At 42.9% G+C, this 18,902-nt stretch overlaps 1 protein-coding gene across 14 annotated transcripts in view; it reads right to left on the bottom strand.

The window, feature by feature from the left end:
* Positions 1-18,902, bottom strand: part of LOC129777193 (cubilin) — a 305,807-nt gene that overhangs the window by 32,339 nt on the left and 254,566 nt on the right. For all 14 annotated transcript variants that reach the window (XM_055783331.1, XM_055783382.1, XM_055783374.1 and 11 more), the window contains 3 exons: positions 8,980-9,191; positions 8,673-8,880; positions 16-233 (listed from right to left, as the gene is read on the bottom strand). In XM_055783331.1, coding sequence (XP_055639306.1) covers positions 16-233; positions 8,673-8,880; positions 8,980-9,191 — 638 coding nt within the window. The remainder of the gene's footprint in view (positions 1-15; positions 234-8,672; positions 8,881-8,979; positions 9,192-18,902) is intronic.

The following is an 18,902-nucleotide window of genomic DNA, read 5'->3' as shown; positions in this document are numbered from 1 at the left end:
CATTGAGATACTCACGAATAAAATCTAGCTTGACAAAACTTTCACTAAATTCAAAAATTCCTTTAAAACCTCGATTCTGCGTGTTGGCGGTTCGTTGCAGCGTTGAGAAGTGCACGAAGAGATACTGCTCGCTCGAGTACAGCACCAGGTTCCTCTGCTGGCCGCAGTACGTCCCGATGACGGCGGACGTGTTGTCCGGCCCGTCGAACACGCGGACGTAATCGAATGGACAGCTGAAAGCGGGACAAAAAAAAACCAAACAAATTTAATATGTAGCAGTAAATGCAATCCCAGCCGGCTTAATTTCAGCCCACTGCTCCCGTATCGAAAGTACAAACACACAGAGAAGACCCAACAAAAAAGTCAATTAAAACTCTTGGGAACTGTTATATCCTCTTCGATATTGTACTCTGGACCCAGATGGGTCGTAACTGTAAGACTTCATTGACTGTCCTCTTCTCGATCCCTCTCTCTCTCTCTGTGTCTGTACCTAATAAAGTTGTTGTTCTGACTTCTCATCAGTAGCAATGCCGCACCGCACTTGATGTTTGGGATGCTGTGTGCACGATTGCGGCGAGTTTGTTTTCCTCCGGTACTAGCACCTGGTCGGGTTGGATGTCAGAGTCCGCACACGGACATTCTAATCAAGGCGGCAAAGAAACAACAACTCACAAGAACTCGGGGACTCGGGGCAGGGAAGCAATCCAATCATTCGGAATCCAGAGAGTGTGAGAGAGAGTGGGGAGGGAGATTTTTAGTGGTGCAGTGGGTGTGATGTGTTTGCGTCTGTTATCCCTTACACTAAGCCCCGGGACATGGCAACAGACAGGCAGTGGCTGGCTCGACTCGTTCTGGCTCGTAGGAGGACGGTATTAAATATTTATGGCCTGTCTCACAGTTTATGGAAATGACAGCTGTCGTGACCGAGCGTGTTTGTTGTTCGAGTAATTGAAAATGGAAGATTTTGTTTGGCGCAAGTAAATTCATCGGAAAATCTAGTTTGGAAAGCCTGTCCCAGGCTCTGAAATAATAAATTCACTAATTTTGATGTTCAGAACATTAAGTGAATGGGTGTAGTCGAATATGTTTAGAAGGACCGGCCTAACCAAAACTTTTGATTTGAACTACGCGTGTAGTGATCCCCGATAATCGTTCGATTAATCGATTAATCGAATACTTCCTACAGAAAACGATTATTAATCGAACGAATACTGCACAACCAATAATCGAAGCGAACGAATAATTTACGTCGATTAATCGATCCAAACCCAGAGAGAAAAAAAAGTACGGCCGCTGCAGTTTTATCCTGGAAATCAATTATTATCTTTGATGCTCAACTAAGTTCATAACGATGCTCAATAGCGTTAACGCGAATTAAGCTTCGTTTACGACTTTAGGGGAGCGTAAAAGATAATAATTGATTTTCAGGCGGAATGAACACTTTTTTGATTCCATATGGCTTTCTAGCAAATGAGAAATATTAGTCTAACTAATTATTTCTCTCAGTGTGACGATTAATCGATTAATCGATTATTTGGGGCGATTAATCGTATAGAATAACAAACTGCTGAAAACTATTCGATTAGCTGATGAACGATTAATTTCAAAAATCGGGGATCACTATACGCGTGCTTATTTGTTTAGAAAATACAGTGATGGAAAAAATAATAGGTGTAAGCAGGGTTGCCAACCTTTTTATTCAAAAATCAGGGAAAATGGAAAATCAGGAAGAAATCAGGATAGCTCATATTGGGTTATCCGGAATGTTTGCATCATTTTTTTGGAGAACAAAAGCACAATTTTCATAGGCAGACATACATATCCTACCAGATAATGTTTGCTTTCTCGTCGACAACTATCCAAGGTATTTTTTACACTGCCAATAGAATCCAACTTCTTGCCCTTAAAATAATTTTGCAGAGACCTGAACCTGTGTGCTCTGAGGTTGTAATAACCGGTTGATTTAGATGGTGAGATAGGACATCTCAGCCAGATTCCAAAATATTTTATTGTGTAATTAATCGAGACATGAAGTTTTGCGTTAGCCTTATGTGAAGATTACGCCTATCACATAGACTAATTCACGATGTTTGTTCTGGATCGCTACCTTCAATTTGTCCAGTTTCTAGCAGTACGTATAGGAATTAATCGACTGGCTACTTGGTAGAAAAAATATTGTACAGAATACTTTTCCAATCGCACCAGACATAGAGCATGACTTTCTTCGGCTGAGGACCGACTTTTGGGTTAGCTTAGGGTTGTTTATTTCGCGTATATCTTTTTTGTCGATCTAAATTATTGTAAATTATCCATTTTCATCAAGTGTCACTCTTCAAAACGGCATTTTCGTTGCGTTTTTGAAGCGAGTCGCAGATTGAAATGCAGTTTATTGAAGGTATTTCGATCAAATTGTACCGCACATGACAACTCTACACGAGCTGATGATTGCGCCGACTAGTGATCATTCTATCCTGGATTCCTCGAGTCGAAAAAGACGCACCACGCTAGATATGGGGTACAGACTAGGGGGCGTTGCTGATTAACGGTCAGCTGCATCCTAATAGGAAGTATCCCGTGTCTGGCACACGTACAGAGCATTGAAGACTGCAACATCCCAATTATGAGAACACTTGTAATACTAAACTCGAGCCAACCGCGAGTAATCGGTTACATATTATTAACATAGTTGTAAGCAAACATTGTCGAAATATTGAACTCCCGGCCCCGTTAGGCTGACGCCAAAAATATATATTAAATAAAAAAAACATATCGTAAAGATTTACGAGGCCAAGCTTCACCAGTTGCTCATCAACGGTGGATCAGTGGCGGCACGAACTGGATTTTAGAGTGAAAGAAAAAAAAAGGTCTCGCAAAATTATCCTCAATGTGCATTCATTTAATTGGCGCTGACCACATTGAGCTTCATTTTCTGTCATAGTGAAGCAAAAATCATAATGAATTTTCAGGTGGAATAAATGCACTACGTGTTTTAAAATTCAATAAACACCAAATCATTATTTTCTTTCAAAATATGAAAAAAATAAACTGTATTCGAGCGTGCCAATCTGATAGAGAATCTTTCTTTTACGATAACTTCAAAGTTTAATAAATGTCGAAATTGTACTTTCAATAACGTGGATTACTTCGGAATAAATAATTAAGGAAAGAAAGACCAATCATTTATTCTATTCTGAACTTTTTTATGTTTGTGTTCCATGCTATGTATTCTGACAGTTCTCATTTCCAACCAGGGAAAATTTGAAAGGATACCCGGTATATTTATAACGGATAGTTTTTATTGTGATAAAGTAAAAAACTCAAAAATCAGGATAAATCAGGATCATTTCAGAAAAATCAGGCTAAATTTAGTGGTTGTCAGGATATCAGGTTACCAGCCAAAAAGTCAGGGAAATCCTGAAAAATCAGGATGGTTGGTATCTCTGGGTGTAAGCATTCCTTATAAAGTCATCTGAATTATAACTTATCGAATACACTCTGTCCAACTTCTACAGAGTCTTTCAGATTAAACGCTCACGCAAAATTTTTTAATAACTTCTACAAAAACGAACCAATTTTTATTTTCAGAAAACGAAAATAAAGCTAGTTTTAGGACATTATCGACGATATGTCAATGGTTTGTCAAGGGAAACATCTATGAGTACCCTATGGAACACAGCCAGGTGTTTGCGAAACAAAAACCATACAAACGAAAACAAAGAGTATTCCGACCGATGGATTCTTGATTTTGCCAAAAAAGTATGTCCAGATTTTGTCCCTGCAGAAGACATATCTCGTAATACATCGTCTCCCAATAGTAATAACGAGACATTGTTTTCTATGACTGAATTCTCACTTCTTTCGTGCAATAATTCAGCTTCTGGTTCCGATGGAATCAAAGTTAATCTTTTGAAGAACCTTCCAAACGTCGTTAAGAATCGTTTATTAAGGTTATTTATTATGTTTATTGAGCAAAATATTGTCCCTATCGAGTGGAGACAAGTGAGAGTAATAGCCATTCAAAAATCGAATAAGCCAGCTTCCCACCATAACTCATACAGACCAATAGCCATGCTATCTTGCATCCGTAAGTTATTGGAAAAAATGATATTCCGACGTTTAGACGAATGGGTTGAAGAGAATAACTTTTTATCAGATACTCAGTTCGGTTTCCGCAAGGGCAAAGGGACAAATGATTGTCTCGCGTTACTTGCTTCCGAAATTCAGACGTCCTTTGGTAATAAAAAACAGATGGTTTCTGTTTTCATAGACATTAAAGAGACGTTTGACTCAGTATCTATAAGAATTTTATCCGATAAACTTCAAAACCATGGATTTTCACCAATTTTAAACAACTTTTTGTTTAATCTGTTATCCGAAAAGCACATGCACTTTTCTCATGGAAATTGTGCCGTTTCTAGGACTAGCTACATAGGTCTCCCTCAAGGTTCTTGCTTAAGTCTTCTTCTGTATAATTTCTATATTAATGATATAGATGATCATTTTGCAGGTGGATGTACTTTGAGGCAACTGACAGATGATAGTGTTGTATCCATATCAGGTACTAGAACTTATTAATAATTTATCTACATGGGCTGTGAAGCTAGGTATTTGATGCTAAATGTATACGGGGAAAACATATTGCGTATCTGAATGAAAAATGTCAACAGAGAACAAATTTTCTCCGGACAGTTACTGGAACATGATGGGGTGCTCATCCAGAAAACCTAATACGGCTGTACAAAACTACAATACTGTCAGTTATGGAGTATGGTTCGTTTTGCTTCCGTTCTGCTGCTAAAACCCCACATCATTAAACTGGAGAGGATACAGTATCGTTGCTTGCGTTTAGCCTTAGGATGCATGCAATCAACACACAACATGAGCCTTGAAGTCCTGTCAGGTGTTTTACCATTGCAGGTTCGGTTTTGGGACCTGTCCTTTCGCTTCTTAATCCGAAGCGAAATCATGAACCCATTAGTAATTGAGAATTGTAAGAAGCTTCTCGAATTGAACCAACGGTCGAGATCCATGGATCTGTACTCTCATTACATTTCTCAAGAAATAAAACCTTCAGCAGACATCTTCAATAATGTTAGCTTTCCGAACTTTTGCAGATATTCCGTTGATTTCGATCTTTCTCTGAAGGACGAAACTCGAGACATTTCAGATCATCTTCGATCATCGTTAATCCCTAATATTTTCGCTTCAAAATATAACCATATCAATTCTTCAAGAGTGTTTTTCACTGATGGTTCAAGAATCAACGGATCCACTGGTTTTGGTGTCTTAAATGAACCTTGAAGTGTATGTTGCCGAGCTGGCTGCAATATATCATGCAATTAAGACTATTGAGTCCTTACCACCGGATCACTATTTTATTTTCTCGGATAGTCTTAGCAGTATACAAGCCATTCAATCCTTGAAACAACAGACGAAAGCATCATATTTTCTTATCAAAATTAGGAATGCATTGAATTTTCTTGTTGATAAAAGTATTCGAATCACTTTCATTTGGATTCCTTCCCATTGCTCTATTCCTGGTAATGAGAAAGCGGATACACTCGCAAAGATGGGTAGTATGCAGGGCACAGTTTTTGAAAGACAAATAGTCATTTTCCGACAGCAGTCACTCACCAGTTGGCAAAACCAATGGAACAGAGATGAGCTTGGGAGATGGCTATACTCTATTATCCCCAAAGTTTCAACGAAGGCCTGGTTTAAAGGGTTAGATCTTGACAGAAATTTTATTAGAACTATGTCCAGATTGATGTCCAATCATTCCGCGCTAAATGCGCATCTCTTCCGCATAGATCTTGCTACTAACAATTTATGCAATTGTGGTGAAGGATATCATGACATCGAGCAACTGGTTGCCGATTTAGAGGCTCAAGGAGTACACTCACGCATGCAGTTCGCGATATCTTAGCAACTCGCGACCCTAATTTTATGTTCCCCATATATGTCTTCCTAAGAAGCGTTAATGTGATTATTTAAATCGCATCTCCTACTCCCACTGTCCATTCTACCTTCCTTCCAAGCAGAACTTAGTACCCGTTGAGATAAGATGATTTCAGGAGCTATTAACATAACAAGGAGGCATTCACTACCAAAGGATACCGTTGCTACATCAACTGGCGATGTAGTTGTTACGACCCACCACAGGCGCTGTTCCAGACAAGGATAAAACCGACGAGGCAACGAAGGAATAAATTATATTTTTTTTATGTTGCACTGTAGTTTTAGCTAATTAGACTTAAGTTAATGATTATGTAGTTATAATATATTCAAATAGTTTTAAAATGTATTGCTTGATTGTGGCACTTTATCCACTTGAGCCTAATTAAATAAATAAAGGAAAAAAAAAACAACTTTTTCATGTTTTTCTTTGAAAAAATTACAACTAATGCTAATTTTGTTTAAAGTCAAGATTGGCTTTTTTCAAAAAGTGGTCTAATTCTTTTTCAAGTGTGCAAAGTTGCTTAAATGACCCATGTCTTTACACCCACAACGTTTCATTGCTATCTGAGATGGTGCTGCCAACTCCTAAGACGAGTTGGCATGAAATTCGTCCATAAGAGGACAAAGTTTCATTAAGGCTTCGATTACTCGAGGAATACGATTTCATAAAAATACACGTTCTTGTAAATTGTACATCTTGACACTAAAAACAATCCGATTAGACTGAACGAGTAGCCGAATATTATCGTCCCGAAGTGGGGAATGCAGTGTTACCATCGACGGAGCGAAAAACAATTTTTATAAGGAGCTATTCGATTTTTTTTGCCTGAGCGTTTGATTTGAAAGACCCTGTATAAGACCAGCTGATGATCTTGCTGACTTGTGGCATTGTAAACAAACAATGCTTCAGTTTATATTCTAGTGTGTAGGTATTGGTGACTATCATACACTGCATGATTTTCATATGTGTATGTGCAAGCGCTGAGCGTAACGAACGTTTTTGTGTTTTTCAAGTATCAAGTTTGTGTTAGACCAATAACATTGTTTCAGTTGTTTTGATCAATAAATCTGGAAGAGAAGGGAAAAATGCTCACTGAGAGAGAAGAAAGTCAAATCGATGCATTTCACCAAGAAAATGTTGATATCAGAGGAATTGCTCGTCGGATTGGACGATCTCATCAAGTAGTGCTCAATTATTTGGCGCACCCTCAAGGATACGGTAAGGAGGAGAGAGCTCCACGCTCTCTGACCGGGATAAGCGGGAAATAGTTGCAAATAGAGCAATATTTGAATTTAAATGTTTCTCGGTGACAATTCGTCAAGTTTTGGTAATAACTCCTCACATAAAGAGGGCTTAAACGGTTGAAGGTCCTAATCTTACTCCATCTCACATCGGAAGACGTCTGAGTTTTTCCAAAGCTCACATGAACCGACAGTGGAGCATGGTATGTTATGACAAAGAATATTACCAAAAGAATACATTTTGTTATATCCCCCAAAATATATATTTTAATAAGGCACATATGGCGTTAGCCTGACGGGGCCGGGAGTTCAATATTTTGACAATTTTTGTCCTACGACTATGTTAGTAATATGTAGCCGATTACTCGCGGTTGGCTCGAGGTTAGTATTACAAAGATTCTCATAATTGGGATGTTGCAGTCTCCAGTGTTCCAGTGATTTTGTTATATGGCATAACGAAAAGTTCTTCAATGTATAGGTTATCTTCACTGACGAAAAAAAGTTCAATTTGGATGGTCCTAATGGATTCAACAGGTACTGACGTGATTTACGGAGGGCGGAACCGTATTTTTCAACAAGGAATTTTGGTGGAAGCTCGTGCGTGGTTCTGTTGCGGGATTCTGTGCAACCGGAAAGCTCAAGATAGCTTTCAAATCATTCAAAGATTACATACATGTTTTGGAATCCTCTCTCCAACCGTTTTGCATGGATATCGTCACAAAAAATTCACATTCCAGCAAAACAATGTTTCTATTCATACCAGCAAGAAAACTAAGCAAAGTATTAAGGTCCAAAGACCTCATTTTTTGGACTGGCCGGTTCACTCTCCAGACTTGAATCCTGTTGAATAACTGTTTGTGTTGCAACAAAGCATGATCAGGGTGGTCTTATAGAAGTAGGACAGAGTGTATTCTGCAACTGGAAGCCGATTATAGGAATACTGATCAATGGAACTGCAATCGACGTGAAGGAGTTCAAGCGCAGGTATAAAGGATGATGGAATGTGTTCGGGGAAAAGTTCGAGCAATGTGCTTTGGCAAAAAGTAAGACCGAAACAATGTTTGTTGAAAAGCATGGTAATGTGTATCCACTACATTGGAAGAAAGGGCAATTCTACTTTACCATGATTTTCGTGTCCGAAGTTTTTCTTGTTTAACCTATCAATATCATTTATTGAAACTTTTATGTGCCAGGACACTGGTACAGCAAATTCCGGCTAGTCAGGACATCAATCTTATACATTCTTTGCATGGCTTCGTTCATTTTCCCAATAAAGACCCATCATTCATTGTGAAACGAACAATAGGACATGCCACACGTGCCAGAAAAAAAAGTAATACGATATAATACAACAATAACCAACGCTACCTCTTCTCTCTTCGCATCCTCAAGCTAATCCATCAATCAATCGAACATATAAACAAAATAAAAAAGAGGACCAATATTTCGGCGAAAGCCAAAGCAATACTCACTGCGGTCCACCGAAGAAGAGGTCAAAGTCGCGGAACTCAACTCGCACTCGCTGGTTCGGTTTTCCAATGAACTGATATGTGCACGACATATCTTTTGGATAGGCACCTGGATAAGTTGGTGATATAATAGCACCCGTACGTTTCTGAGCAAAATTAATTACATAGGAACATGGCGACCCAATCACTGGCTGACCAATCTCATATTCAGCTGTCGGGAGGAAAAAAAGAGAGAGAAAATGGAAAAAATAGGTTATATGACATATGGCCACAGGCTGGCTGGGTAGCTGGCCAGCGGGCGAGAACTTACATTCATTTATAAAGGCATATCGACCCTCGAATATATCCGGTGATGTCGAGTTTTTATCCGTATAAAATGACAATGCAATAGCACGATATAATGAAATACGACGACGTGGCGGTATAGGTCCACAGTAGCGTCCGCCGAAGGGCGAATTAATCAGCTCGGCCGGGTCGGATGACTGAACTTCGGCGTACACGTCCATGTACTCGTGGACGCACCTGATGGCGGGAGGCGGATAGAGAGCGTATTAGCGGAAACGGGTTGAACGGTAATTTATTTATTTTCTTGCACTTGCTAAACTGGGGTCAACACCTGAGAGATGCGGTTTGAGATTAAGAGGAAAAGTTACGCTGTAAATTAGTGACAGAAAATCGATAGATTCATTTTTAACTCTGACATAGATGGAGAATGGTTTTAGATGCATTCCTGGGATGCGCTTAGTTTAGATTTATTTAGATGTAGTAGCAGCATGCAATAGATAAAGCCAAGTTAAGCGAAAAGCATATTATAGAATAAAAGATTTGTTGTTGTTGTTGTGTATTTGCTTTTCAGAGTGTATGGAATAGGGTAGTCTTCGCTGTATGGCGCCCTCGCAAGTCCGCGGAAGGGAAATTGATGAAACGCCGCGCACCGACATGATTAATGATTACAGCCGCTCGGTCTCGTGGATGAGATTTACTGTTTTGCGCCACTGTTTTATTGCGATTGCAGCCATAAAGCGAAGAGCCACCACCGGAAGGACGAGCTGTGGTCGAAAGCGAGAATAAGTTTTTTTTACTGGTTTTATTCTGTACAGCGCCAATAAACAAGCTTTTTAGCAGGGCACAAGCACTGGCGTTGAGATGGGATTTATTTACAGAGGATACGAGGATACAGAATTAAATTAGAGAAGAAGAGGGGGGAACCAAAAATAGCATGTCGGTTACAGTTGTCGAAACATAACATAATCCCAATCCCACAGTCAAGAGAGAAAAAAAACCCATCGTTAAATTCTGAGATACGTTATCCCGCCGCCAGGTCCCGGTAATTCCCAAGCTTATGAACGAATTCGCACCATTTTCCAGAAATTTCATTTTCTCGTTCTTAGACCCCGGGTATTTCCCTCCGGACTCATTACCTTGCCAGCGGATTCGGTGTTCACTGTGCCGTTGGAGATTGTCACAATTAGGAGAAACAGAATCTCCAGCGCGTTGGTGCACCCGTGGGGGCCGAGGGTACCATAATCATCGCTGCTGACGATAGTCGAAGGTCGAGGCACTGGATGTTAAAATTGATAGCCGAGCAAAATTGAAAGGCAAGAGTAAATACAAAAGCAGGGGAACGAAGCCTCTGCTCGTGTTGAGTGCAGAATGAAGTATGGAAGAGAAAATTTTAAAAAGAGGGAGTCCAAGTCAAAGACAGTGATAAAGTCTTTCATCAACAAATTGAATGCTATCGGCTGGTTCCAGCTGGGCTCTTGCCATAGTTTTGCGAACGATGGGTAGGTTCAGAGGGTGGCTTTTATGCTGATTTATTCAAGAATCATTTGATAAATTTTCACCGTACCGCCTTTGTGTTTTTTTCAATATTAGGAGAACTATGTGTCATCGGATACTGTGGTGGTTATATTTAATGTATTTGTTTGATAAATTTTCTATCTAATTGCTCGATAAAAAAATAGACTTTTTTATTTGACTTCTACACGATAAACCTGGCACGTAGCGTAAAATTATAAAATGCCATCTCAATTTGTCACTTTTGTGTTGTTTACATTCCAAATTTGAGAGTGATACGAGTTGAGAAACCCGTAATCCGTAAACCAGTAACTCCTATCCCTACTTCCACGCGGTGCCGGCTGGGGTACGAGTAACCATAGTGAGGATCGGGTAATCAACCACGGTAGGATCTTGGTCGTATGCTGACAGGGAAGGGGGCCTATTCGAGCGTCTGTTCACGATGGAGGTGCGGCTCGAAACAGTGTTTGTTTTCCCATGGCAGGGACGGCTGATCATTGTCCTCGTGCCAGTAGGGAACCCTAAATAGAGCTGTGCACGATGGTCCTCCGGCGAGACAGGGGATTGGTGCAGGCCCTGCAAGCTATCCGCAAAAATGAAACGCACAGGAAAATTTACAAAGAAATTCGAGACAGGACATTCGGACTAGACCCACGCAAAGAACACGGACTAGGGATAGGAAACTCGGAATATGGAACTGCAAGGTTCTCAACTTTCTTGCGAGTATCCGAATTCCTTCGGGAATATTGAGAGTCCGCAATTTCAACACCGTAGCGTTGCAGGAGGTGTGCTGGAAAGGTTCGATGATGCGATCGTTTCAAGGTGGTTATACCATCTACCAGAACTCCGGTAACACACACAAGCTGGGTACAGCTTTCATCGTGATGGGGGAGATGCAGAATCGGCTGGTGGCCGGTCAACGAAACAATGTGCAGACTGCGGATGCGAGGCCGCTTCTTCTACATCAGCATTGTCAACGTCCACAGCCCCCATCTAGCTAGCACCGATGACGATAAAAAAGAATACTACGCGTAGCTAGAGCGTGAAAACAATCGCTGTCCAAAACACGTCATAAAAATCGTCATCGGTGATTTGTCGGCCAAGAGGAGGAGTTCAGACCGGTAATTGGTAGGTTCAGCTCCCATCCGCGAACCAACGAAAACGGCCTAACACTTATCTTAGACCTTCTTCCAGCATAGTCTCCAATATCGTCACACCTGGAGATCACCTCAGTAAACAGAAACATAAATTGACCACGTTTTGATTGACGGACGGCTCTTCTCGGATATCATTGTCGTTAGAACCTATCGTGGCGCTAACATCGATTCAGACCACTATCTGGTGATGGTCAAACTGCGTTCTAAACTGTCAGTCGTCAATAACATAAGACACCAGCGCTCACCACGGTACATCGACGACTGCAGGGGCCGAACGTCGACGCGCTTCTGAACGAGAAGACTGCAGCACGCGCAGCCATGCTGCAACGAGCAACTCGACAAAACGTGGAACCATTCCGACTGAAGCGAAGACAGCAAACACATCTCTTTCGAGAGAAAAGCGCCACCTGGAAAAGAAAGAGTGCGAGGAGATGGAGCTGCTTTGTCGTTCTCGAGAATCGTGGCAGTTCTTCACGAAACTAAACGCCACGCACAAAGGCTCTGTGCCGCGGGCCGAAATGTGCAGGAACAAGGAAGGAGGCATCTTGACGAACGAACGCAGACAGGAGACCTAGACGGCGTTGATGAGGACTACACCGGTGCATAACAGCGGAGTTCTTCAAGAGAGGTCCGGTAAAACTTGTAGAGTGTATGCACCGGTTGATAGTCAGGAACTGGGACACAGAACAGCTACCGGAGGAGTGGAAGGACGGAGTAATCTGCCTCATCTATAAAAAAGGTGACAAGCTGGATTGTGGGAACTACCGTGCAATGACGATCCTGAATGGTGCCTACAAGATTCTATCTCAGATCCTCTTTCGCTGTCTATCGCCAGTAGTAAACAAATTTGTGAGAAGTTATCAGGCCGGATTCATTGCCGGGTGCTCGACGACGGACCAGTTTTTTATTCTGCGGCAGATCCTACAAACGTGCCGCGAGAGCAGGTCCCTACGTAAACGACTTTTTGCGAAAGCTGACAAGATTGATTCCGACAACGATGGACGGTGTGCGGTGTTCACAGGAGACTCCGACAAGGCGATGGACTCACCTGTCCGCTCTGCAAAGTGGCGCTGGAAGGTGTGATGCGGGGGGCGGGATTCAACAAGCGGGCACGATTTCCAACAAGTCTAGTCAATTTATCTGCTTCGCCGACGACGTGGACATAATCGGAAGAACACATGCGACGGTAGCGGACTTGTATACCTGACTGAAATACGGAGCAGGATTAATCGGCAGCAGGAGAGTCCGATCGCAACAGAATTCTTCTTGGTAGTAGTGGTGTGATCGATGGCGACGAGCTCGAGGTGGTAGAGGAATTTGTCTACCTTGGCTCGTTGATAACAACTGACAACGACAACAGCCGTGAAATTCGAACACGCATAGTCAATGGAAGTCGTGCCTACCATTGGCTCCGCAAATCTTGAAGATCCAACAAACACCGACCCCGTACGAAGTGTACCGTGTACACTTTCCTAATTCGATCGGTTGTTCTCTATGGGCACGAAGCATGGCAGATGTTCGAAGAGAACTCACAAGTACTTGGTGCCTTCGAACGCCGAGTACTCAGAGCAATATACGGGGGTGCACAGGAAAACGGAGTATGGAGAAGGAGAATGAACCACGAACTGGCACAACCCTACGGCGAACCCAGCATCCAGGAAGTCGCCAAGGCTGGACCAATGTTGTGAATCAGATCCTATCTCTTCAAGCGATGTAACATTATTACAAATAAATAATAATACGCAGAGAACGGGGATTGTTTACGTCGCTGAGAGAGGCTACAGCACTCTGCGTTTGTCGCAAGCGGAGTGGATATCAACTCGACTGCAATCTGCAGGCAGCACGCCGAACATCAAGACGTTGAAGGCGTGTGCCGGATGTAAACAAGGAGAGAACACAGAACACACTATGGGAAGCAGCCCCATTTTAGCCAACGCAGCCCTACAATGTGGCCCGAATAGTCCATTAATAACTTGCACTCCAATGTGTTCCAGTAGAAGACATCGTACAGAGCTACAGATACCAGCCTGAATTTGTCCTGGAAAATGACTGTATGAATGGGATCGTACTGCTCTAACCGACCTCTCGATCCGTCATAACCGTCCCGATGTAATGGTTGTTCTCTCGGGAACGAAAACTGTCCCGAAAACGCTACAGGTATTCTGGTAAGGTATTGAAAATGGAGAAGGAAATTGTCGCATCCAGAATTCGGCCATCCTTAGCACCTGCGATATTGCCCGACAATCCCTTGGTCAAGCGTAAACAACACGAGCAAGCAGATACGTGCCTACAGTAGAGCCTAGTTCCCGTTTGGTATTAGGGTGTGGTGCACAAATTATATAACGTTAAAAATTCAGAGTGGCATTCGCGAATCAGCATCAATGGAGGCCACAGTACAACAACTCCCTGAGTCGGAAGACCCTCAGCTCAGCATGTGATCTGGTCTACAAATACGACGAGGTGATTTCACAGTTTCGCGACGCGCCCCTGAATCCCGATGTGGCAGCATTCCCACAGACTGACGAGTGCATTAAAGCTCATGAACGAGCACGTTCTTACGCTGCACTTGGTTGATACTGAGAACATGGAGGAGCTGCAACTGATAGGTTATACTGTGCTGGTATGGCGACCGCTAAAAGTTTAGTATACCATATAAGACCAAGAGGCGGACTGCTCCAACATCTCCGTCAAAGGCGTAAGCCTCCATGGCAAAGAACCGCACCGCATCGCAATTGAAAGGTTAATGGCATACAAAAGAGGCAGCCGAGTTTTCTGCCAACGCTAGTTTGGGTGTACACTTCAGTGATGGGAAAAGTGTGTTGCAGTCTAAAACGCTTCAGATAAAGAGAGGGATATTCCAAGGCGACTCTTTGGTTATGTCTGGCACTGAAGCACCTCAGTATGACGCTCAAGGCTATAATCGCCACGAAGTATGACGCACGATCATGGCTATAATCGCCACGAAGAAATGACCCATACCTTATACATGGACGATCTCAAGGTGTACACTGATTCACTTCAACATCTAGGGGTAGCTATCCGGGATGTCGAAGATATAAGAAGGGACATCTGCATGGATCTCGGTCTCGACAAGCTGTCGCTGGCAAAGGACCGCACCGCACCGCAATTGGAAGGTTGATGGCGTACAAAAGAGGCAGAAGCAAAACGGCTGAAACATTACTCTATCGGACGTTCTGAGATAACGAGAAAGCGTTCTATGACCACATTAGCGACGATAAGTCCAAATACGGTGACGGTTTGCCAGAGATTAGCGATGTGACGAACTTTTGGGCTGGTATTTGGGAGACCCCAGTACAACATCGCGACGGGCAATTGTGGTTAAGACAGGAGGAGGAGAGTTGTGGTGAAATTGGAGAGATGACAGCTATCATCGTCGGAGAGAACGATGTCCGCGAAGCCTCACGGTACCAGAGGAACTGGGCAGCACCGGACCCCGATGGTTTTCAGACTCCTGGCACAAGCAGCCGACCGTCGCATACCAGAGGATAGCTGCCACAACAAGGTACTGCATGACCTACACAATCTTCCTGAATTCGCCACTTGTGAGGTTACCTTTCTGCGGCTCTTTCTGCCCGTTATGATTTTGTCTGGCACTGAATCCCCTCAGTAGGACACTCAAGAGGAACGGTCATGGCTATAAAAAAAATGGATGACGACGGCGCCCACGAAGAAGTGGCCCATACCTTTTACATTGACGATCTCAAGGTCTACGCTGATTCACGTCTAGGTGTGGCTATACGGGTTCAATTCAATTCAATTCATTTTATATTTCTCGATTCAGCGATACAAAGTGTTTAAAGTACATCAGTTGAGATATGGAATACCTTTCAACAACCTTATAACTCTAATAGCACTGAGTTGGACTTTTGGATTAGCTGTTTATAATTTGAAGGAAAATTTACAAAAAACCTTCGATTATTGCGAAAAGGTTAGGGGATAGTATGAGGAAAAATAAAATTTGTTATCCTAATATCATAGTTTTACGGCGCCAAGAGCTGCAACAATGGGTTTGTTGAGGTAGTGCATCCAGTCCAGAATTTAGGGAGTATTCGCTGAGACCATTCGTCGATCTCTTCCATATCTGCAATCTTGTGGACGTCCTCGGTTGAATGGAATGGGTCCAAATTCGAAATAGTTTTTAGGAGCCGGTTTTACTTCACTTGTAGCTTCGTCCTGTGCGAAGCAGCAAAGTCATGCCAAGCAGGAAATCCATACGTCATTGAAGGTTTGAACACCGTTTTGTACAGCAGTACTTTGAGCGTTTGTCGAGACGCGAGCACCTTTTTATGAGCGGATAAAGGGTTCTTGTGAGCTTGTCGCATTTGCTCAGGGTGTCCTTTATATGGGTAGCAAAATTCAACTTCCGATCCAAGGTTAGATCTAGATACTTCACGTTATCCGACCTTGGAACTTGTTGCCCACATGCGGTGATCTGACTGAGGGGCAGGTTCAGTGGGCTTCAATTCCGGGTGAAGAATATTGCTTGAGATTTATTAGCGTTAATTTTGATTTTCCATCGCTTTTGGTAGTCTTCAATAGCATTTTGAGCCGCTTGCAGTTTGGTGACAACTACCAGTGCTCAGACCCAGCCGGTGAAGCCGGTGTCGTCGGCGAACAGAAAATACTGAACATCATCAATCATCACAAGGTCGGCTGTGAAGATGTTGTGGGGCTAAGAACAGCCCCTTGTGGAACTCCGAAGGGCACGGTTTTGATTCCGCTCGGATTATCCGCTCGAGTAGTTTGCTGAGCGTAGGCAATAAGCTTATTGGCCTGTAGTTCGATGGATTTGTTGGATCTTTGTTTGGCTTTGGGATAGCAATGACAACCGCATGCTTCCACCAGGAAGGGAAGTATCCTAATCGAATACACACAGAAAAGATTTTGGCAAGGAACACGTGAGCCTTTCGAGGTAGTTTCTTCAACACACAGTTACGGATGAGGTCCTGTCCAGGTGACTTCTTGGATCTTAGCTTTTTGATAGTCCCGACAACTTCCTTCGGGCGAATAAGCCAAGAACGTGCATCGGTAAGGTTGGCCTGCTCTATGCGGCTAATCGAGTCGTTTACCACTGCAACAGTATCAGCATCATCCGTCATTTGATTTCTGTGTGCCTGAGCTAAACTGGTTGCCAGTAATTTTGCTTTCTCGGGTGAGGATGCTACTATCGTTTCACCGTGTCGTAAAGGAGGGCTATATTTAGAAGATTTGCGCATGGCCTTGGTAATCTTCCAAAGCATATCGCGATCACCTTCCATTGTTTGCAGTGTTTCCTTAAACTTGTTGAAACGGGCTTCATCGCATTCTACTGTTTCTATTGTTTAAAGCTGACACTATGTCCTGGTAGATAAGGTCTCTTCTTCTGTACCACTGCCGTCGGCGCTTGTTGCGTAGAGCAATCAACCGTCGAGTATGGTCGGGAATCGTCGTTGTCTGATAGATGCGTTGCTGCTCTTCCGGAACTGACACAGCTTCTGCCTCCAATATAGCAGTCGTCAGGAGTTCAATTGCACCGTCAATATCGGTGTCGTTCTTCAGAGTGGCGAGGTTCGGGTTCAGCAGGTCTATCTTCAGGTTTACCTCCTGCTGAAAACGGGACCAGTCAGTACGTGCATAGCAGCGAAATTTTGGTATTGACTCTTCGGTTTGAGCTGCTAAGCTAATATTGAACGCTACTGGGAGATGATCCGATGATAGCTCGTTTAGCGTGACTGGTTTCGTCATATCTAGCTGGTTATTCGACAGAACCAAGTCCAACGTCGAAGGGCGCTCACGACCGTAGGGACAGAAAGTGAATGAATCCGGAAAATGAATGAAAAAGTTTCGATTGGCTGCTTCCTGAAACAGTACCGTTCCAGCTTTGTTGGCTCTAGAGCAGTTCCAGTAACGATGGCGTGCATTTAGGTCGCCCAGCTATCCGGGTTGTCGAAGACATAAGCAGGGACATCTGCATGGAGTTCGGCCTCGACAAGTGCCGCTGTGTCCATCTGCTGAAAGGACAACTCACCGAATCTGGAGGTTACGAGGTCTATGACGGCGAGTTGATAGGAGACATGGTTCTTGGCGAATCCTATAAATACCTTGTATTCCGACAGCTCACCGGGATTCGTTACTTCGACATCAAGACGGAGCTGCGAGACATGTTCTTGAGTCGAGAGAACTGTGTCCTAAGGACTTTCCTCCTGCTAACCTTTAGTTTTGGAGTAGTCAAGTGGAGCAAAAGATCTTGAGAGGAGGATGAGGGAAACATTCTAAGAGGCCGGAATGCACCATCCTCAATCGGCACTGGAGAGAGTGTCACTCAAAGAAGGGGGACTTGGAATCGTCGACATATCTGCACTGTGTGTTGCTCAAGAACGACAACTTCAGTATATGATATGGATGGCTATCAGGATAATGTCGACAAGAAACTGCAGGCGGTACGTCTGGCATCAAGACGTTTAGCGAAAGATTTATTTATTTTTGGCATTGAATAGATGAATCCTTTTTGTTGTTAAACGTGGAGTTGATTGAGGACTTCTTTGAGAATTCCTAAAATCTCATCTCAGGCAATGAAACATCTTATTGCAGTTTCAAATGATTGTAACTGCAATAAGGTGTCTCATTACCTTAGGTGAAACGCATTGCAACAACATTGCAAAATCTACTGTTTCCTCAAACCCCAGGGAAAATATTGTTCCAGCATCGCATTTGGAACCACAGCATAGCAAAACAATAACATACCGTCCGTTGGGCTATACATTTCACCTGAATATAATAACACACCTAAGGTATTAAAGGTAAGACAAATGTGTGAGCTTATTTTTTTTCTACTCGTATGTACAACCTGCGAAGCGTAGAAAAGAAGCAACATGCATGCTCCCCACATTATTAAGGAGCAAAAGAACAGCTGGAGAAAAATAGCACCTGAGAACAGACAATGGGGCATAATTAAATTTATGCTTTTGGAACCGAGCGCATACACACAAGAATACACAAAAAAAAAGCTGGCTCATTTTCGCATTCTCGAGTTCTACGAGCTGCCTGAGGGTTTCCGGCTGGGTTGTGATGTGTATGTGTACGTGTGAGTGTGTGCAACATGCTTTGGTTGGAAAATGGGGTGAGTTGGATGAGGGGACGATGCTGTGAGATGGTGTTTCGGATGGTGCGCATAAAAAGTGGAATGAAATTTTTCGCTTCTAGAGGAAACTGCTTGCGGAAAATGGAAGATAAAAATGTCGTCGATTTTGGTTCGTTCATTCGTTCGTTAGTTTTTTTT

The sequence above is a fragment of the Toxorhynchites rutilus genome, chromosome 1 (assembly GCF_029784135.1).
Source record: "Toxorhynchites rutilus septentrionalis strain SRP chromosome 1, ASM2978413v1, whole genome shotgun sequence".
Classification (NCBI taxonomy): domain Eukaryota; kingdom Metazoa; phylum Arthropoda; class Insecta; order Diptera; family Culicidae; genus Toxorhynchites; species Toxorhynchites rutilus.
The sequence above is the reverse complement of the archived record's forward strand: the minus strand, read 5'-3'. Positions and strand labels throughout refer to the sequence as shown.